The 23,283-nt window shown below is 40.3% G+C and overlaps 1 protein-coding gene across 1 annotated transcript in view; it reads right to left on the reverse strand.

The window, feature by feature from the left end:
- Nucleotides 1-701: 701 nt before the first annotated feature.
- Nucleotides 702-23,283, reverse strand: part of hs6st3b (heparan sulfate 6-O-sulfotransferase 3b) — a 112,632-nt gene continuing 90,050 nt past the window's right edge. The window contains exon 2 of the mRNA XM_049593871.1: nt 702-3,181. Within this exon, the coding sequence (XP_049449828.1) occupies nt 2,413-3,181 (769 nt within the window). The 3' untranslated portion in view covers nt 702-2,412. The remainder of the gene's footprint in view (nt 3,182-23,283) is intronic.

The raw sequence follows: 23,283 nt of genomic DNA on the forward strand, positions 1-23,283 counted from the left end.
GTTGGATGTGATCCATACAAATCAAAGAAAGGTAATATTTTTCCCACAGCTTGACCAATTTGCCCAGTGTGGACATGATCATCATTTCAAATAAACTCACCCTTTAGAACTTCCTTATGTTACTCGGCGAGCTGATGAAAGCGTTCAAGTGAACCATAACTATTTTGTGTGTGGTTGGGTCCACGACTGATTAATTGATTGCCATTGATTTATGTAGCCAAAACAAGACCTCAGTTGTTTCAATTTATTTGTTGCATGAAATCCTAAATATGATTTCAGTAAAATGTCATCGTTGTCTGTTCTGTCGATATGCACTGGTAGTAGTAATAAATAAATGTTAATGTATAGGATTAGACAGGATCATCATTCAGTATCCTTGTGGCTTCGGAGTAGAAGCTTGAGTATAACCGTTATTTGGAGCCACAGTCTACATGGTTGCAATCTCTGTGGTCTTGACTTTCTGCCTATAGACCTGTCATCAATCAACCAATCATTAACGGTGCCATTGATTGCAAACACACCACTTGGCACACACAGTTGTCAATCATGACCTCATCACTACTTACAGCCGAACCAATCAAAACACTTGAAGACACACCAGCGTGGTAAGAACTACCTAAAATGATAGAGACCATTTTTGGGGAAAATTAATTTGACGTGTGCATTCTATGTGTTTTTATCTTTTTAGCTAACAGCAGGGTTTGTGACCTGTACAGGGGGCAATCAAGATGTTCTGACTTTACTTTATGGGAGCTGTGATGTCTATCTTTATATACAGTCTGTTTTCTACCTACAAGGTCAACCGTTCCAAGAAGTCTGCTGGTTAAATGGAGAAGTTGTCATACTCTCCACAACTACTGCTATTTCTTTTCTTTTGAAGTGTACAATAGTAAACTACAGCTAACTGTACTGTGGTGTGCAGTTGGGTCCACAACTGAAACAATGCTGTCTTGTTTTCGGCTGGGTCAGTAAATATGCTTAAGTATTCCTGGCTTTTACATTTCAGCTCTGGACATGGGTGCATCACCATCAGGCTAATACTATTTGCTAACTTTAGCTACTATTTTCTGCCAAGTAGGTCAACCATTTCCAGAGATGTGGTGAAATGCTGGGCCCAAGGAAAAAACACGCTCAGCCTTGCAGCAAATTTTTCCCAGTAGCCACTTGCGGTATTGCAGCAAAGCATTTTCCCCATAGGCCACCATTGTAAAAGAGACATCTATAAAGCTGTTGACAGGACACCTTGAACTGCAAACAACCACAGTTATGATTCTTTCTATTAAGAAATTTTGAGCCATGCAGGGTTTATGTTTTTAGAACTTTCCTCAAGCTGATTTCAAAATCTGTGATGTCATTACAATGTTAAGTCTATGAGCTGAGTGGGAACTCGCGGGTGGCCAATGGGGGAAACATTATTTCAGATTCAGTGGACTGCCTACCACAGAAGTAAACCTCGAAAAGTAGAAAACCTTTTTGGCGTATGTGCCAGCTGAGCAACTCCATCGGAATGAATAGGTGCCATCTTGGCGTCCGGTATCTAATTATTAATAAAATCAATGGTGAAATGCTGTGAAAAATGGCTCATGGCTAAAAAAATATAGAAGTTGTCACATCAAATTAAAGTAGCAACCAGTCTGAAGAATGTTTAAAACAACACTTAAACGTTTATGTTATGACGTGACTTAACTGTTTCTTTTTACTTCTCCCGTTTACATCCTATTTTTTAAGTACTTAAATTGACCCATGTTTTTTCTCAATTTCATTGACTGCAATTGTCTAAAACAGCACAAATCATGGGTATTTGTGCTGTGTTGTTGGTTGTCTCTGCCTCCAGTTGCCTGCCCTCCATCTGAACAGCGCACAGATGTAAGACTTCATATGCAAAGAAGCTACTGTCAGAATGTGGATGTGTGACATGCAACCATCAGTTCCTCTACAGCTACATCTTTCAAGTGTTTTTTTACCAGTTGCAACAGACTTCAATGACATTCATCAATTTTCGCTTTGAATGCCAAAATTTAAAGTAATGCAGTCTATGGCAGCTTCTTTAGATTTTTTTCTTTCACCTCAGTTTACTGTCTTATTCAACACATGATAAATAAACAAGGCAAAAATCAAATAACAAAAAAATAAAAGAAAACAAAAAACAAACATATAAACAGCATTTAAAGATTTAAGACACCAAAGGGCACTCCAAGGCAGAGCTGCTGTGAGACTCACAGACTTGGCAGTTTTCATAAAGAAACAGCAGAGCACTCGGATCACACTGAAGCTGAGAAACAGACAGATGCAGGAGACAGATTAATGGTGAGACAAAAAGAGAGAGACACAGAATGTGCAAGAGAGAGTCAAAGGTTTTAAACGAGTCTGTGAGAAATCTCTCTCTTGCTTCTCTCCCTTCAGACCACAGCCTCACCAGCGGGCCACTTGGCTTGTGTAGTCCTCAGTGGTGGTGGGGAAGTCACCGTCAGTCCCTTTCTCCAACCCTCCTCCCCTTCTCCCACCTCCATTTCCTCCCCCTCTGTGTTTGGGCGGCCACGGCCTGCCCTGGTCTTTTCGCTCCCTCAGCCAACGCCTCTCCTCGCGCCTCTTCAAGCGCACCTCCTGGTGCTCCCTCTGTCGGGTGAACTGGAAACGCTGGAGGAACAGGTCCTTTGCGTACTCGTACAACTGCACGTCCAAAAAGTTGAGTTCCTCGATGCGTCTGCGCACGGGCTCGCTCAGATCCACGTTGGCGGCTCGCGTGCTGTTGATCTGCGTGAAAGCGGAGATGAAGCGCAGGCTGAACGTCCGCTCAAACAGGTACTGCGTCTTGCGTTGAAACTCAGTCAGGCCGTAGAAGGCCATGTTCTTCAGGTTGCTCATGGCGCTGCTCAAAAGGATGTGGTTTCGCTGGCTCTCGTTCATAGAGGACAGGTTGTAGCAGCCCACCAGGCTCAGGTCAGCCAGCATGCGGACCTGTCGGTTATTGGCTAGGTTGGACGGGCAGTTCATGAACTCTGTCAGGGTGACACCGGACCAGTCATCCCCACTGTAGCAGGTGGGCAGCTCGTCCTGGGTGGGCGAGCGTCCGTCACACATATGGAGGGCGGTCTTCCATGTGGCTCCGCGCTGGACGTGCTTCCACTCGCTCAGGTAGCGGGAGACTGGGTCTCGCAGCATGGTGATGTAGTAGAAGTTCCTGCAGCCAAAACAAACACAGTTAGAGAGCTGTGAGCACATCATCATCACAGAGGGCTGCCCTGCATTGTGCTGACAGATGGTGACTTTTGTCTGTGTATGAAACTTCAAGGTTGAATGCTAATTGGAAAACTGAAAGTCTCACTAATTAGTTTATTATAGAGTTTCTACATATTGCCCTTGAAAATTGTATCAGAGTAATGATTTCACAAAATTGAGCTTGAACCGTTTCCATTCCACAGATTTCTCCCACCTGCCAACATGAGGAATAATTGGGAATCAAGACATAATGGTAATCCATGGACATACAGAAAGTGAGTAGAACTGACCCAACTAAATCCCAAATATGTCGCTGTTAGAAAATAATGAGGTTTCAGTTCTGGTGCTTCAAATTTGTTGCACTTTTAACTGGGTATCCTACCAATCATTTGTCACCCAAACACAGCCGGGCTGTTCACAGGAGAAAAGACATTTGAGTGTTATTTTGGTGGTGAGGAACTGGTAAATAAGTGCCATTCTCGCCTTTCCCTAGAGCGAATATGTCCTCAATCATAGCAAAAGGACAGTCACTCAAGGAGGAAGCTTAAAGGAATGTCCTTCCTCCCAAATGACCATTTGTATGTCAGCTACTCACCCCATGTTACATTGACTCTGTGAAGAAAACCTTGTTTTTCACGCATGACTCCGGTGAACGAAGAATCCAAAAACTGAGAAAATTCTTGACGAACTTAAGTAAAAGAGGGCTGTATTAAACAACAGCAAAACAAAATCAAAAATTTGTTTATAAACTCTCACACAACTTGTGCAGCATAATCAAAGTGTCATTTATCCAGTCATATGCTCAATAATTCTCACACAGGAGACTTTTTGACAGAAAACTGGACTAACAGAGAAACGTATCTATGTTTAATTCAATTCAGCAAGAATTTTCTCAGTTTTTGGATTCTTCGTTCACCAGAGGCATGCAAGAGTAGGCCTAACCTTTCTTCTCTGACTCAATGTAACACGGGGTGAGTAATTGATAAACAAATAATTTGGATGCTAAAGTATTCCTTTAAGATGGATTCATCAGTTTCTACAGTGTCACAAAAGGGGCATTCAAAGAGGAGTGAGAAATCTCTGTGGTTGAGGAAGCAAAACAGCCAGTTTCCTCCAAAGGAAAAAAAAGCCAAAATGTCAAATATAACTACATGGCTACAAATCACATTTGATTGTGAAGTTGATATTTTGCTCGAGAGTGACAGCCCCTACACAGGAGATTTCATCTGCCCTTCATGCCAAGGTTGGAGACCTCCAAGGAGATCCACTCTGCTGAACCGCAGGTATGTCAAAGCTCACTCTGATGGAAAACAAAGATTGGACAGGTGTTGGCCAGGTAAACCTTTCCTAAGATGATGCCCTGTGAGTGCCATGTGAATATTTAATGATGCGACCCCCCTCCCCAGAGAACAGTCAGGGCAGATAAAGTGGAGTGCCGCGCTGAGATTTCACACTGACTCCAAAGCTGCTCGCGGTGCTGCTTCACTTCTTTCGACACAACACACATCCACACTGTCTCAGCCAGGAGTGGAAATAAAGGAGCTACACAAACAGTCTCCCGTGCTTACGCTTTTTTGTCCTTCAGGGTTGGATTCACACTGGAATACTTTGCCCAAACTTTATACAGGTTGTTTGAAGAGAGAATACTGTTTCTTTGGATTCTTGTATTTGTTTTTCAGCAACTATTTGTTCCATTTCTGTCCTTTCCAGTTCTCTTAAATCAGCTCTACCACTGAGATTACATCATAGCCATTATCAGAGTCTGAGCCTGTTTCACTGATGAGGATGGAGGGCGCTGTCTCCAGGAGTCTGAAACAGTTAGACTGAATCAATTTGTTGATTTAATCGGCAACCTTTTTGATAATGGATTAATCATTTTTGCAAACATTCTCTCCTTCTAGCTCCTCCATTATGAGGATTTGCAGCTTATTTGTGTTGAACATCATTGTATCTGAATATCTATCTGGGTTTTAGACTGTCAGTAAAACATAAGACATTAGAGGAAGTCAACTGTTTGATCAAAAATATAATCAGCTCATAAGATGAACAGATAATGAAAAAGAAATGGTTGGTAGTAACCCTTGCCTGTTCCAATCAAGTGGCAACCTCATGGGCTGAAAAATAAAGCCAACACAAAAATGCCAAAAAAAACTGCAGTTCTTCCTGTGGCCACTTGAGGCTGACTCCAGAAGTGAGTAAATCCCCACTGACACCCATGTTAAGATGCCCAACCAAAAAAAATAAATATAATATAATATAATATAATATAATATAATATAATATAATATAATATATACATTTCTGGCTTAAAAAAATAAAAATAAAAAAAGAAGATGGTGACGGCCAAAATGCCAAACTCAGGACTTCAAAACCAAATGGGAGAAGTCACAGTAGCTACGTCCATTATCTTATTAAGTCTCCAATACTTCAAGGGGGTTAAAATAATTACTTTAATAAATATTTCCTTAGTCCCAAATCATCACGATAATCAATTTCAATTAAAATCAAGCAAATTTGTGTTTTACAGCTGCCATGTCAGGTGATGACAGGCTGTCAAATATCAACTAGGACACTTCCTCCCTGCAGGAACTGTGCTGTGTGTTGTGTGTATCAGTGGTTCCCAATGTTTTTCCTTCAGGAAACCCTCTTCTGCCATTGAGTGAACTGACAACTTCTATCTAAGTGACATATCTTCTTGAATTTCATGCTATTTTCAATGCATAACTATAACAGCACAGAACAGTTGATAAACTGTACAATGAACTCAAATAGTGAATGTGAAAAACGAGTGGTCTGGACAAATTAGAGCAGATTGTTTCCTGTGAATATTGCATCAGGGATTGTTCTATTAGTTCTTTGGTTGTTTATGGTAAGCCTTTTTACATCCCTTAAAATTAACAGGGCATTGCAACCCCCCCATGAAGCTTTGGCAACCCAGGTTGGGAACCAGGGGTGTATATTGCAGCGAGAACATTTTGTCACACCAGTCATTTGTACATTAGGAAAATGATACCCTGAAGTGAAACAGTTTGACAGTGAGGTGTAAAGTAACACTGTGGATGGGATGTTGAGGTGGGATATGTAAGCTTACGCAGCAAATCAGATTCAATTCCAAACGTTCAAGTTCTTGAAGGTTACTGTGCATTAAGGTTGCTTTTTAACCATGATAAAACTATTTCCCTAATCTCAATCAAACTTATCCGATCCAAACCCAAAGCGTGACACTGGTTCAGTACACTGAGAGAATATTAATCTACTAGTGCATTTGTGTGGTATAAAATATCACACACACAGGAAATTGTTCCGAGTGTATTCAAGTTTGCAAACAGCACCAAACCACAACATTGCCAAAAATGTGTCTGGAGTTTATCTGGGGGAAGATTCGTCCTAACTGTGCCATGGGAATGTCACCGCTGACAAAGTTACCCGATACGAGTCAAGGAAGAAGCCGTGTGATTACAGCCCTGGTGGCTGCAGCTACATCCTGGCACTTGCTCCTGGAGTTGGCCGGCTGCAGATACATCCTCATTAGACTGTCTCTGGGATATAAACACATGCAGCAAGTGTTGTTTAAGTGCACTCGACAGCCCAGAGGTCAGTTGTGTGCACCATCAGTGTCAAAATGCATCAGGATCAGCGGGTCTGCAGAGCTGTCTCGGGGAGGCTTTCCCTGAGTGATACAGATGGCTGCTGAGGGGGGGGGGGGGGGAGCTTTCAGGCTTCTCTTACCTCTGGCCTGTGCTATCATCAATACCACTCTACAGTCAATTCACACTTACTATCAAAAGCACTGTGAAAAGTTTACACAGTGATGTTGCTTTCCGGCAGATGACTGTTATTAAAGCACGACACATACTGTAGGAAGCAGCAGGAAGTAGACATCTTAATAATACACTGTCTTATAAGGCAACACTGCGACAGAGCAAAGAAGAAGAAGCAGCCCGTTTTTAAAAGGGAACAAACACTAAGCATTCCTCTGTATTTTCAGTATGTAATCTTTAACCAGTAGATACATTTTGGATGTATTAGTAACATATAGAGTGATATGGACTGTGCACCACAGACTATTTGCACACGTTTTAAAACTGCATCTACAAGGATGTGTTTTGACCAAGCTGCAACCTCCAGGGCAGAAAAATGAAGCTAATGCGGAAATGTCAAAAAGTTCTCAGTTCTCTGAATGGCCACTTGAGGCTGACTCCAAGAGTGAGTCAGCCCCCATAGACCCCTATGTTAAAAAGCCCACCTTTACAGCAGAAACAAACATGTTTATAGCATGCTACAAAAAACATTGTTGGTCTCTATAGTTAATTTTCCCCTTCATGACAACTGTACTGGGGCAGAATTTAAGTGTCATTAGGAGTTAATGTTATGCATAATTAAGGGTGTGGTGAGTTTGAGTGACAGGTGAGTATTGTCCGTTGACAACATTAGTTGGGTAAAGTAACTATGTCTAGCTGTAGCCATAGCTGTCATTATTTAAATGTGTTGTCAGTATGTGAAAGATAATTGGAACATTTAAGTCATCAAAAAAAAATCTTGCTCTGCATTTGGTTGTACCAATGTAATGGTTGGACTCTATAGAAAGAGGCCCAGACCGTGGATATCTTTGGAGGCGATCTCCGTTTATTCCTGACAACTCTGACAGCAACAGGTAAAAACAAAATCCTCCGTCAATTACAACCATATAAACTCTAAGCCCCTCTCCCATGAAGTACAACAGCAAAAGAGGTGGTCATGTTATATTCATTTCAGTACAATAAAACACAGAAAACATACCTGACAGCGACAGGTAAAAATAAAATCCTCCATCAATTACAACCATATAACCCCAGCTCCTACACAAATTAAGTGATACAGGAATATGTTAGCATATTACGCAATACGTTTAGGCTGAAAAGTGAACTTATAAACTTAACTTCACAGCACCAAAACATGGAAATTACCACAAGAGCGATGTCACTTACCTCTCCCATAGAGTGCAACAGCAAAAGGGGAGAGATAAGGCAGGTGACACCTATTTATAGGTGGGGTACCTCCAAATGTGAACGTAGGGGTACAGAAACTGAACATCAAATGTTCTACATATTGACTAGGGAGGCCTAAGCATGTCAGGTAACAACTGAAACAAAAATTTAATTACAATACTTAATATTACAAATGTACATTTGATCTTGTGACATGTTACTGCTGTATAATTGACCCTGTTACACTACAAGATCCTTTAAAGAGTCGGGTGTTCAGCTTTTCCCAGTAGGTACATTTTGTTTTAGCAAAAATGAGCATTAGCATTATTATAGTTAAGCATAGCTGTAAATGAACTGTGCTAAACCAAGCAGCGAGCATCAGAGTTATCTCCACCCTCTCTTTTAAATACGGTTACTTCTGGCTAAAGCTTAGATTGGGCCCAAAAAATCCAGCCCGACCCCACCCGAGCATGTTCTGTCCCTTTAACTGTATTTATGAGCCTGAGCCCAGTTTAAACCTGACATTTTTTTTTTTTTTTAAAGATTGGGCCGTTACAACTGACGTTTTGAACAAGAGTTGTTTGAATGACCGAAATCTGTTCAGAATGATCTGAATGAATAGTGCAACAATGAGGAAGGATTACGTCAGAACGGAGTGTTTATTTATAATGATATATAATGATGTCTATTATGAGGAGCCCGACCCATCTGAGCGGGTCCGGGTCGGGTTTGGGCTCGGGCAGAGAATCTAAGCTCTACATGGCTCCAAAAATCCAAAATGGCAACGTCCAAAATGCCAACCTCAAGGCTTCAGATTGGGAGTTCAGAAACCAAAGGATGACATCACTGGTCAGTTAATGCACAGGTCAGTGACTCAGCACCTACACACCCAGTTTTCAAAAGTCATGTGACTAAGGAACTTAGTAACTGACATCATCCTCCACCCTGTTGAAAACATGTTTATCAACCCCAGCAGGAACACTTTGGTTTATATCTGAAATGTGCTTCTGTGATGGTGAAATTGTGGATGGCACGTTGAGGATAGAGAACCATGTAAAGCTGCTGTGTTCACTGTTGCTGGTTGACAGGAACACCAAATATGTAGCAGGTGGAGGGACACAATGAGCTTTGTTATAGTTTTGAAGGCATTTGGTAACTGGTCATTACAAATATTTCCAAATTTCCATATTTCATTTTATTGGAGGTAACTTAACCCCAGTCTCCCACGATGATTACACACTTGGCTGGAGTCAAAAATGCTGCTGAACTCGAGGTAATCATGGATCAATAATGGATAGGAGGCATATTGCAACTCATTCCAGCCCAGAATACTCATCGTTAAAGCAGCAGCACCGGCAGCCCGACTTCACCGGAGCACAAAGCAAATAGGGGCTGGTGAACAGAGATCGAAGAGGAATTCAAAAGCGTGGATGAAAATAGAAACTACAGCAGGGAATGATGAGGGGAGCAGAGGACGGAGCTCGTACAGAGAGTAAGACAGACGCTTAGTGTAATTAAACTACATGTAGTTAATGGATATGGAAACAGTTTGATAAATACAACATGCATAAAAGCTGTGTTTGACTGATACATTTTAAAAAGAGTAACGGCTGAGAAAGAGATAGTTCCATGCTCTCAACAAACTATTTAAGGCCTTACTTTGAGCATTAGGAAAACAAGACACACTAAATACCATAGACTGATTCTAAGCAGGTTTCTATTGTGTTCACACTGGAAAACTGCCAAAAAAGTATACTCAAAACAGTGGCCATGTATCATGCAGATGTCTTTGTAAGTTTTATTTCCATCCTCCATCCTCCTCCGCAGACACCGTGAAAACTACAAAATAAAAAACATAAAAACAAGGATTGAAATTCAAATCTCTCAATTACTTTTGTAATCTCTCAACAAATGTCCAGCACTTAGACGTGCCCAACAATAGTCTCTCATGTGAATTTTCTGATAATAGACAGGTCTCAAAAGTTTGCACAGCAACAGAAAATATATTGAATTGCCCATACAGGCCACTTAAACAAATATCATAATCAGATACTCGGTAGCCATGTTGGTGCTCTCTGCTGCCATACTACCTCAACCCAACCTCAACCTTAGTCATGTGACCTGTTACTCTAGATCAGAATAAACCTACATATAGAACACTACATTTTTCTTTAACTGAACAATATTTTAAAGGTGGTATATTTTAAATCATCTTTAAATTAAAGTTCCCCTTTTAACTACCTATTTCTTACATTTTTTATTAGTTTTTAATGACAATGAATTTAAACGTTAATGTAATTATGGCTAAAATATGAAAAGTATTTCAATTATATTTCAGTAAAAAAGACAGTTACACACACTATGAACACACATCTTTTGATTGTGCTGTAGATGGACAACATTCTCCCACAATGCAAAGCACAGAGAAAAAGTGGGAAAGCATCAAAACTAATTGTGGATTGTGATAAAACGGTTCCAAGAGCACATCAGACAGAGATTACTAATGAGTTTTGGAAAATCATTTTGCCATCTCAGTTCAAAAAGCATAATTTCCTGTTAAAACACTTTAGTGTTTGGATTACAGGAGACTGGGGGTAACTATAACATTTTTTTATTGTTTTTGATGCCACAACTCAAACCTCTCAAGCTATTTGGATACAACCTTTGTGTAGGTAACAAAAGGTAACAACAAACATTCAATCAATTAATTGTTTTTAAGCAATTTTAAAGTCAGAATATTGATTGAAACACTACAAGTCAAATTTTACATTCACCCCCATGTGCAGGGGTGATTGTCACAGCGTATGAGGCAACTGTAACAAAATACCTTTCTATAAATACCAAGGACAACAATAAACTCCCAAGAATAAAACAATTTAATATCTTTTGAACAATTAATTCCAGTTTAACTGAAACAGAATCAATAATCAGATCAAGTATGAGACATCAGTTTGCCTATTGGCAGGTGGTGAGGGATCACTATAGAGTTGTCTTAAGAAGAATGCCTCGTCTTTTATTGCAAACCAAATCTACCTACACGTACAAATAAAGTAAGTCTACTTGTGTTTCCCAACTGGTGGGTAGTGGTCCAAAAGTGGGTTGTGGATCTATTCTGAATGGACCACAAGTGACTCATGAACATGTAAAGTTTGTAAAAAACACACTTTATTTTGAAGTATATTAGATTTCTGGCGCTTAGCTTTAATCTTGAAGTGCCTTTTCCTACTGTTGAATAATTGACTAATGCACAGCTACTTGACAGAGACAGCAAACTAGCTTGACAACATGGCCAAACACAAGTATGATGATGAATATAAAACTGTGTGGGGACCTTGAACTAATAACTAAGGAGAAATCTAGACCCTGTGGCTGGACCAGTTGGGAACCACTGCCATAGAGTATGTGCAGAGTTTCGTGGTTCTGTCTCGTTTCTTGTAAGTGCAGTTTGAGATTTTACAAATGCCCCTTGTTATAACTGCCCCCAGTCTCCCCTACCTGTGGACTAACTGCTGAAACAGTATGCAATGGAGATTAGCACGTAATATAAACTGTATACAATCAGTGTGTGGTATGGAATTGGTATACAGAGTCAGCAGCCATCTATAGGGCACTGCAGTGCATGCTTACATGCTCACACTGAAAATGCTAACATGGTGATGTTAAGCAGATTTAATATTTACAATGTTCAACATGTTAGTTTAATGTGTTTAAAATGAGCTAATTATCATTAACAACAAAGTACAGATAATGGGACGGTCAGACATTCTGCATGTATTTTGAACCAAAGGACCAGACAAATGAAAAGTTTCATTTGTCTCATTCTCTTAAACTATTACTACACATGAATTTGTGAACCACATATATTGCAAACCATCCAAAAGTTTGTCAAGACACTTCCCTCTACCCACTTTGGTCCTGACTGAAATACCTAACAGACCAAAAACCGAATGACATTTCCACCTCTCCAAATGTCGTCACTGACACAGCCCCTAAACCCAGGCAACACGAAGAAATAGTTTTATCCCCATTTGACGTCAAAGCAACAGACTACAGGCTTTAATTGCCGGTAATTAGCCTCAATGACACAATTTCAGCCCACTGCGTCTCCCTGATTGCAGGCTGCTAAATCGGACATTGTACTTTCAGCCTGAACGCATGGTGTTTGGAAGCAGATGAACTGAATTCACCCATCAAGACTTCATGTGTGGGAGTTGGATATCTCTGCAGGTGCTTGAGGGTGGGCTAGACAATAGGGAAAAGCAAAACAATATATCTCTGTGAGCCAGGCAGAAAGTTGTTGAGAGCAAAGGCTAACACAGTGAGCAGTAAATAAGTAAAGACAGACCATGTCCCAGTACAACAGTGGGACTGACTGATGTTGCTGGGATGGAGAGCGGTGGACACTGTGTGTGTACGTGTATGTGTGGAGTCTGAGTTTGAAGCAGCTGCTTTTGTATCGTGCAAAATTTCAACCTGTTTACAGTCTGCTGACTTCTCTGATTTATCCTCACAATGTAACAGCCTTGATCTCTCTCCATTGCTCCTCTGCAGCCCTGGAGCATTAAGGAAAACATTTTTTACACACCTTTTTACTGTCATTCTCTGAGCTTGGTTGCCTATATAGTAGAGAGGCAGGTACAACTGAGGATAACATGACATCACAGGCATGCTGCTAAACAACTACCATCATATTTTGCTATTTATTTATGTACATCTGTTCAAAGAATGCGGAAAGGACTATAAATGAGTATTTTTATTTAATTAAAGTCTATTTGAGTGTGTTCTGTTGTTTTAATAGTATTACTAAAATGATTACTGTTTCCCCTACAGTATACTCAGTGTTGTTTGTTTCTCCAGTAGCATTTTGAGACTCTCTTTCTTTTTAAAATAAATTTTATTTATTTATTTAAAAAAAAAAAAAAATCTGGCCAGATTTGTTGGGACCTGACCTCGTAACAGGCCTCTGGTTATTATAAAGAATGAGGGAGGGGTGTAGCTGGTCCTTCTTCCTACGTCCTACCTCAGTCGAGGTCCAGGAGCAAGAAGGGCCTCTTCAGAGGTTCAGGAGAAAGAGAGAGTGATGGAAAGCAGAAACTTTTCCTTAAGTTGGCTTGGTGACATCAGAGTCACATGTCACTCAGTACGTTTACCAGCTGCTTGAGAAAATCGAATGATTGGCTTAGTCTGACTAAAACCGGACAGACTGAAACTGGACTATCCGTAGCTCGACCAACACACCTAGATAATTCGATTGAAAATCGAACTATTGCTGCATGTATCCACTTAATCCGACTGGAGTTGGACTCTGTGTTCTGTGCATGCACCACTTTTTCTTTCGCTGGCTTTCACGCAGAAGAAGAAGACAACGACGTAGCAGCAGTGCAGTAGCTCATGGAAAAACAAAAAACAAACACCATGGCGACCGAGAAGCAGAAGGCGCACTCCTGGTAGTACGAGGAAACTACATTCATGCTCCGACAACTAAAGGAGCTAAACATTTTGAAGTTTATAGATGGTAGGAAAACGCGAAATGCGGATTTCTTTAAAAAGTTTCTTAAGAATTGGAACTAGTTCAATACGCACTATATTAAAAAGGACACAGTGCCACCTATCCATGCGGAGTCAGACGTACTTGGTCAGAAATTCGATTTCCTCTTCTTCATGTATACTCAGACAAGTAGAGAGGTCCGACTTGACCAATTAGCTGAGCTATGAGCTTAGCTTGACTACTGTGTGCATGTAAAGACAGAGTGACAGCAGTGCCCAATCAAATTTGAAAACTGGGTCCATGGGCAGGACTGTCATTTAGGTGTGACAATGAGGCATCCTGTGGAGATGAGTGCCAAATGACTGTCCTCTTTTTAATGAACAAAGAACATGCGGTCTCGTCCACCATTTCAAATGCCAAGACCCAAAGGAAAAGCCTTCACATGTCCAGTTTAGATTTTAGCAAATGACAAATCATCTCTGGTCCAGTGAATCCCAACAGATTCAAGAGATTACAGTTGTTTGCTTCGCGTCTTAGACCACTAATCCACCATGATGCCTTGGGATTGTACCGGTAATTTAATTTACAATCATTAAAGACTGAATCAAATGTTCTCAATCAGCTTCTTAGTGAGGGCGATGGAGTGCTACATAGACAGACACAATTTTCAGCTAAAACAAGCAGAGTTTTGGTTATTTCACATGACACTGCTGTTTTGTCTGTGCTCGTTTCACTGCTTTGACAAGTGCAGCTGGAGAGAGGTGCCAATCATGATTTAGCAACAATTAAATCAAAGTGTGATGGAAATGTGGGGCTTTGAGATAGCCTGGTCCGAGACCTCTGAATCACCGGCCACATCTCATCTACTGATCGGCCTAATATGGAATATGAAGATATGTCACCATGGTCGGATTATGAGACAATGTTCCTCTGGGCACAGATATGCGTAAGGCCCCACCACTTCTCCCACACAGACGAAGACACACAGACTGTGGTTTGCCTCTTTGTTGTTGTTATTTTGCATCTCTTTGCAACCTTTTGTGGTCATTTTGTGTCTTTTCTTGGTCAGTACATGTTACAGTAATTTTAGTAACATTTTGCAGATGAGGGCCAAAGGGTTTGCTGATACCGTTACCCCTTTTCAACAGCCATGGGCTGGCTTGGCTTGGCTTGAGCCATCAGTCCAGCACAGCAGGGATTTGCTTTTCTATTACAGGGCTACCTTCCTGAAGGTGTGCCTTATGCTGATGATGGCTTGTCTTGAGTGATGGTCAAAGGGCAGGGTTGAGGGCAGGTAAAAGAAGTTTACCTGTTGGAGGTGAGCTGTTTGTAGAGGTGCAGTAAGAGCCTGTTGTCTGCAGCTCTTCATCAACATCTCACTGTGGCTATTATCAGACTTGCCTTTGTTGAAGAAAAGCTGCTAACATATTCTGCTATTAACACTTTTCATTTCCTATAGATTCTTCACAATAAAAGTCCTGCATTATTTTGTTATGTATAAACTTTTACTGTGAAGAGGCAAAACAAAGAAATGTTGATTTTTCGAGAAGCAACTTCACGCAACTTCTAATACCGCCGATAGCGAACACGAAACAGGAAAATAAAGCAGATATCTAAAGTAAAAACAGGACACAGGACAAACTAAACTCCAAACCACAGACATTCGGTTGGAAGCTATAAAAGTACAAAGAGCTGAACACAAACGTCTTTTGCTCTGGTTGTCATCGTCAGGGGGTGGCTGCAGTTTTTGAGATATCACCGCTACCTGCTTGAGGGCGGGTGGCCCGGCTTTTGGACTTACTCCAGAGAAGAGCCATCTCCAGCACGGCATGTCTAAACTGACAATGGAAACACATAGGCTTGACACAAGGCTTGACTTGGTGCAGCCCAGAGTGACAATAGAAGAAGGGTATTTGACAAGTGTCAACAAGAAATCTGCTTTCATGAACACCATGCCAGGCTAAATACATGAGCTGAAATTAGATGACAGTTCAGTCTGATTATCAGGCTAATTTTCAGTGTCAGACTCAATTAATGCTTTTTTAATAATGAATATTTAATATTATAGGAAATACATCCATACCATGAGTCAAACAAGTATTTCTATTTCAAGCTGCTATCAGTAAACCTGACATTTCCAGGGTCATTTTACTGCCACAGAAAAGTCAATATGCATAATTTAACGTATCGTATGTCACATGCTATAATTGTATGTTATTTAAATTAATTATGTTTCACGCATTCAACATTCAGTGTCACCATCAAGAAGAAAAACATACCAGAGGTTGAGGTGAATATTTCTAGAGTACAGTACACCATGAGAATGGGGTGTTCCTGTAATTTTGCACCTCACTTGACTCCTGCCCTTTTCTCTACTCTGCTTCTCCTGCATGTCCTACATTAGTGTTAGACATTAGTGTTCCCTCTGGATCCATAACCTTTTCTTAAAGGTTGTCACATTAATCACGCTGCTGATTTCACTCGTCAATCTCTCTTCCTCGTTCCCTCTGTATCTCCTGTGTTTATCTCTCTCGCCATGCTGTGCGTCGTCTGTCCTCGCTGCCCCCCCACCGGAGCGCTGCATGTAAACAACCGTTGCTGTCCTTCTTTATTCTTTGCTTTTTTTTATGGCCTTTTCCAAGAGACTCTTCATTCAGATAAATCATGGTAATGATAAAAGTTTATGAGAGAGGAAGGCAACATGGTGATGTCTGATTGTATCTCCACAAACAATTTCAGGCTGGTATAGTTTTGTATTTTTAAGATGTGAAATCAAAGAGTGGAACATGTTGCAAGCTGCTCCTGAGGAAATCAGTTTTTTATTAAAAACCATGGTGACCATGCAGTGTATTACAAAACAGGGCGACTGAGTGCACAGAGACAGTTTATATAATGTTATCAATCCTGTCTCCAAGAAAGTACATTTATACAGCTAATTTGCAACAGAAAGGTTTGATCACGATTTTTTATTAGCGTAACGAGGAAATGTGAAAGTTGAACATTTTCTTTTGCTTTAACTTATCATTATAAAGTAAATGTTGACTGCACAATGCAATGGCTATGCCACCATTGGTATTTAGATTGGTTTCCTGTAAGCCTCGCTTTCACTGTGCAATTCTGTCTGCCACTGGGTACGGTCTCCTGGGAGGATGACGGCTCGATTTACGGCACAAAAGAAGTGCACGAACCACTGCACAACCAAAACAGGGAGAAGATAGCGCTTTTGTTTTCCCTGGTTGTTATCGGTAGCTAACCCCAGCTACCAAAAAGTATTGATGTTACTTGTTTGCAGTCACTGTTCCCAGTAGGCTACAGGAAATGGTAAATAATGGATCATCAGAAGAAACAATGGGAACTGTGGTAGCTGCTGGGCTCTGAGGAAAACAGACAAGACACAAAAATGTTCATGTATTAGACCAAATCATAGTTTCTACTTTGGTCCTTGTGACATTAATGTCGTCAAACACCCATGTCCGCAAGGGTCCACACAGACCTCTATGTGGATATCAGTGTGCAGTCCATTTTTTGTAACCGTACAGACTATACCCGTAGCAAGCATGCTCACTGCACATGCTCCAATCTCTTGTTCCGCATTCAAATCCAGTCCAAACCACTGCAGTCGAGCCTGCCACAGTTGCATCAACATGGTAAAGTCAGATTTAAGTTGGATATTCGACAGACATTCACTCCAGACCAAGCTTCACATTCACCCAGTGTCGGAAGTAGGTGGATGGTAAGCTCACCTCCCAGCACTCCTGTTTACTGTTTGGTCCTGAAGTAGACCTTCAATTGTACTATGAATAGAACTGCACGCACATCTACGTGACCGCAGCTTTCCCCAGATGTTCAATGCGGAAACTATGTCTGAGCCTTTATTAACAATAATATATACTTGTGCAGCTCCTGAGTCTAGGACAAATTTCCCTACAGGGTCAATAAAGTATATCACAATGTTTCGTACTGTATCATACTGCATCGTATCGTATCATATCATATCATATCGTATCATATTGTATCTAATGCATTTCCTACATTGATTTTACATTCAGTTTACTTGCAATCAGTGTTCCACAAATGTGAACACTATTTTATGTCTTAAAGCCCTATTTTATCAGGACTAGTATGACTTGGGGACCTCTATTAATTTGTAATAATTGCAGAGGTGTTCCAATCTCACAAACCGTCAGCTATCATCTGACGACGATAAGCCTCTGAGGGCAATGGCCAATATTTTGGGAGGTCCGGTGTAGCAAGCAGATATCCGGACAGGGACTTCCTCTTCTGTGCGCCGGTCATTTTGGCTAATCTCTATAAACAGATAACATATGAACGCAAACAACCTAAAAACAGCTCACATAAAGCTAAATCATTGTCAGACAATAGCTGAAGCCACAGCGTTCTGTCTCTCCACACGGACTGTCTACCTGCTGCTCAAACGCGATTGGTCAGTACTACTTGAACTACAAACAGAAACCAGAACACTTCTGATGCCAAAGTGTTGCCCTGTAACTTACAGATTCTGCATTGCAGATGTCTGTTTATAGAGATAATGTGATCTTAAACCTGTGTGATTTTGCTATGTCCATAATTGTCAAGTAAAAATTTCACTGCAAATGACCTACCATAATATTTGTTCCCCACGTAGCGGCATCTCAAGGATTTTGGGTCTTTTTTGTGTTTGTTTTTGCTACGCCTGTTTTCTGTTTCTCTACTGGTCAAGAATTATGGAGGTTACATCGGCAATTACAAATGAAAGGTCTGACAGCATTTTGGGTGACATTCAGGAGGCTTATCTCACTACTTGGATCTTGTTTTTTTACATGCATGATTTTTTTTCAAAAAGCATTGTTGAAGGGAGCCAGATATTGAAGATTTTAACAGCCAAAGACTGCCTCTCTGTTACTGTTGACACACCAAGACAATAAAGAAGCTGAAACTTGAACGTGAAACATATTAAATTTGTTTGCTTACAAAATACTCAATCTCAAAAACCAATAAACGCTCATAGGCTACAACACTGAACTTTTCTAAAATGGTTTTTGCACTCACAGCCCTGGGGTAAGATCAGACAAAAATCCTGGTCTAATTTAATGCTGAAAAAGTCTGCAGTCAATTGAATCATGAAACACAAAGTGTTCATTAACATTTAACGAAAGCCACAATCTTTTCTATCCTTAACAAAGTGCTTTTGTTGCCTAAACCTGAATAAATTTAACACATCGTTCAAAAAACAAAAGAGAGGCAACAATTATGTTCGTCACTACAACATAATTGTGAAAACAGATTAGTTTGTAATTCTAGGAGACAGTCAACACGTAGCTAAAAATCTCTATCTGGTCGTATCTGCTTGTGATGCCCCACAGCCCTCAAACATGATCTGAGCAGTACATGTGATCAGAGTCTGTAGTTAGCAGCCGACAGCAGGACAGAGCAGGAGTGTGGGTATGCCAGTGGCACTGCCCTCAGCTAAACTACCTCATCTCTCAGTGAGATGGCTCCAGTGCTCCCCTTTAACCAACCGTAGAAGTTGCACTCTAAAAATACACAGGTATATGGATGTACACTATGAGCATTCATCAGTTAAGCAGGAGCTTCAAACACAAAGGGTGGTGTAAAGGACAAACTGTTCTCGTCTTAACATGCAGGTTGAATCACGGAGAAGAAATTTGTTCCACAGCAGGTGTGACAGCATGATGTTATGACTCACCTGCACAGCTTTATGTTGCAAGAACATAACAAATACTTAGCTGGGCTTTCTTTAAGCAAAGCCTGAGGACTCTGCTGAAGTGCTTTTTGCTCTGCATGGTATTTTTGCTCTTATGGTATTTGCCATCAATGCGACCACGTAGCTTGGGGTAAGGCACTATGAATATACTTTACGGCTCCTACTCAGAATGGCAAGAGAGAAAGTTAAAAGTAGACTGAGAATAATGGCTGCATTTACCTTCATACCAAAAAGCCACAGTTCTAAAGCTTTTTAAAATGGAGTATGCCCACATCTGATTGTGTATTTTGAGATGTAATATACCAACACAACTGAACCCTTTATTCCATATGGAACAGTGGAACCAGTCAGACCAAAGAAAGCAATCAGAGATCACAGCTCTCTTGAGGAAGTTTCAATTTACAGCCTCCTGAGAAAGAAAGAATAACCTTTAAAACTAATGTGTTAGCTACCAGATGCCGGTGTCCTTTATTGTGTTTTATTCATCAATTTCTGCTCACTGTACTGAAGTGCCAAGGACAAATGATCACACTTAGCTGCTTATCTTTTTTAGACCTTAGAACATCTAAAGAATATCTCCACCTTCGGAAAAAAACCTCACTTAACTACACAAAAAGTTAGTTTGCCTTGCGTCTGAGTGTTTGGAAGGTTACTTTTGAACTGTAATAGGTTAAAAATCACTGGTTACCCTGTTAAAAATGTCAGAAGTAATGAAACTATTTCGATTGCTTCATCAAAATCATACAATGTATTACAGTTGAAAAGTCCTATAACATGAGTACATAGGCATTGCACTTTGTCCCAACAGCTTTGCTGACCCAGCGACATATGCCAAAAGAAGACATTCTTGCACAGCGAAAAGATGCAAAGGATAAGAATTAATGTTATATTCTACTTACTAATCTATTCAAATGTAACCCCTTTGCAATCACAATTATTTATTACTAACTGCTTTAATTCTGTTTTCTTTTCTTTATGTTGTAATTAAATTACGTAACTCTGTTACATGTAATTAGTTACTTCCTAGCACTGGTACATGCACTGTTTGTACGTTTTCCTACAAAAAGTAACACACTCAAATTCGTGCATATCCTGTGTCAGTGGCTCTCAAATGGTGCACCATGGTACACTGGTGTGCCCTGATGCCAGTCCAGGTGTATATTCAACTGGGCGTATTGAAAAAATTAAGAATGAATTTAATTCAATTCAGTTCAATTTAATTTAATTTAAAAAACCTTTACAGGAAAGCCATGAGTGAGACAATGGATCACTTCATTTGTACAGAGTCTTATCTTGTGATATGAGTGATAACACACGTGCCCTTTGGTGCGCCTTGGGCACAAAAAGTTTGAAAACCACCATCCTATGTAATCATGAGCGAGTAATTCCCGTAGAATCCATGCCTTTGGGAAGGCTGCAATCACATGACCAATACGCCGACGTCAGTAAAGAATAGGAATCAAACCTGTATGGTTGGCGGTTGTGGTGGTAGATGTGGCACAAATCACAGAAATTTTCCCTCGGGACTTTTCTCAGAAGACCGGTGCTTGAAACTGTGTGAACTTTCACATGTCATTTTAAAGCAGGGGCATCAAAGTAAAAGGGAAAAGTGGGACTGATTACCTCAATGGGAGGGGGGCTCTCAAAAAGCCTGAATTGAATAGCAATTTTCTAACTGATTTATTTTTATTTTATTTTATTTTATTTTATTTAGTAATTATTGAAATAACTAAATTAAATATGTCTAAATAAATCCATTGAAAGGTTGAAAGTCATATATAAAGGAAACAGTGGAAGCTCTCTAGGGCCCCTCTCACCCCTTAAAAGGCACAAAATGGTTTAGTCCACCCTTGCACCAGAATTTGTCTCTGAACTAAAGCACCAATGTACACCATCATGTCTCTGTCATGTCTTGCCCCATGAAAAGAAAATCAGGGTTCCAAAAATCAAAGAAAGAAAGGAAAGGGAAAGAAAGTAACCTGAGTTTGGAAAAAAAAAATCAAAGGGTATATGAGAGAGACATGGATCAAGAGAGGAAAGACACTGCCTAAATCTAACCTCCATAAATTAAGTACATAACATTTTTGGGAAACTAATTCATATGATATCACAGAACCATTGTATGAAAATACAGTATGTAGACTTATATTCAATGTTCAAGGTCTTGTAAGAAACCTTTCGACAAAAGATACAACATACAATGTATCTCTTGATCTGGATAAGGGTCTAAGTCTGTCAAACAACACAATACTGCAGTACTGATTCTTTAATCAAGAAACTTCAAATAAACATTGAATAGTGCCAAGCTGTGCCTTAAATAGCTCAGGTCTCAGCATCTAATTCATTGTAAAAAAATATCTGGTTACCTATGATTTTTTCCATCTTGTTCATTTCCTTTCACTCCATTTTCCCATACTCAGCATGTATTGTTGTGAATTGCTGTAACTGAAAACCCCACACACTGTGACGCTTACTGTAGAGAATATGGCATGATGTAAAGGAAAGTTCAGGTTATCTCATGGTAATTATGAACTCTGACAAAGATCGACGGCAAAGTGGCCTTGGTTTCTATAGTAAGACATGGTCAGAAGTGTATGGATATTACATGTAGAAGAATAAAGGAAACACTTGAATTAATGAATGGTTCTAAACTATTTAGCAGCTGATTATAACGCCACATTTAGAGTGAAAAAGAAAGTGTTGCCTTATATTTTATATTTTATATGTGAGGTTTGGCTTTTACACCTGCTAATGGTTCCTGCTGCATATTGTAGAGTCTGTCAAACTAAGGAGATGGAGTCCTGGATCTTATTGCCAGCACATGAATGCAGCGTAATTATGGTTTAAAAGCCGCTTGGAGTGGAAAAAATAAGTGCTGTTGCTCCCCTTATTCACGTTAGTAGTAGTAGTAGTTGCACTACAACAGAGCACATAACCTAAGGCTAGTTCTTTACAGTTGCTGACACTGGCAAACGTGCTACAAAACATTTCCACTTGGAGAAATCTGCTCCAGCCTCAGAAATGATGTCATTCCAAGAGCACACGAAAATCTAAAACAAATACAATGGAAATATGCTGCAAATGAAAAAAAAGTGCCGCAGAAAGCCACAGCAAATACAGAAACCATGCAAAGTCAAAAACACACAGACCCAAAGAAAGGCGCTGCATATCCACTCAACACAATGGCAGTTCTCCAGGCCTCTAAGGGGAGCACTAAGGAGAACAGCTTGCTTTTCCATCTGAGAGAGAGCAGACGAGAAAGTGCTTGCTTTCAAAGCAGAAAAACAAATGACGTAAAGAGGTGCCATGAAATTCTACATTTATTTTTTCATCTGACCTTAGTCTTTTACAATATCATATAAGGGCAACAGATTTGCGTAGCAAGCGTTAGCAATGCTAATCGACTTAGCACTCCATCTTAAGGCCTGGAGAACGCTGTGTTCACTAGACAGGCAGCGTTTTTCTGTTGCATTTGCTCTGGAGTTTGCGTGTTTTTGACTTTGCACCATTTCTGATTTGAGCCAATCAATCACCATAGCTACGGCAGGCCAAACAGGCTGATGAAATCATGCCACATCAGACAGGCTCACCAGTTGGCAGTTATGAACGGACCTCATCAAAGTAATCCATCCCGGTTGTGCATAAAAAAGTAAGTGGTTCAGTTGACTCTTAAAGAAGTATTTACCACTGAGAAGATCGTCTTTTCATAGTATTAGCCTGTCTACGCAGTAGAAAGATGTAAATACTTTTGAAGAGATAGAAAACAGACAACTACCACAATGCACAGCGCCTCACTAAACCAATAAATGCTCCTGCTGTTGGGTGACATGATGTGAACTAATCCATTTGACACAATGGCAGCTGGCTGGTAGCAAACAATCTGG

This window comes from Epinephelus fuscoguttatus, linkage group LG13, assembly GCF_011397635.1.
Source record: "Epinephelus fuscoguttatus linkage group LG13, E.fuscoguttatus.final_Chr_v1".
Classification (NCBI taxonomy): Eukaryota; Metazoa; Chordata; class Actinopteri; order Perciformes; family Serranidae; genus Epinephelus; species Epinephelus fuscoguttatus.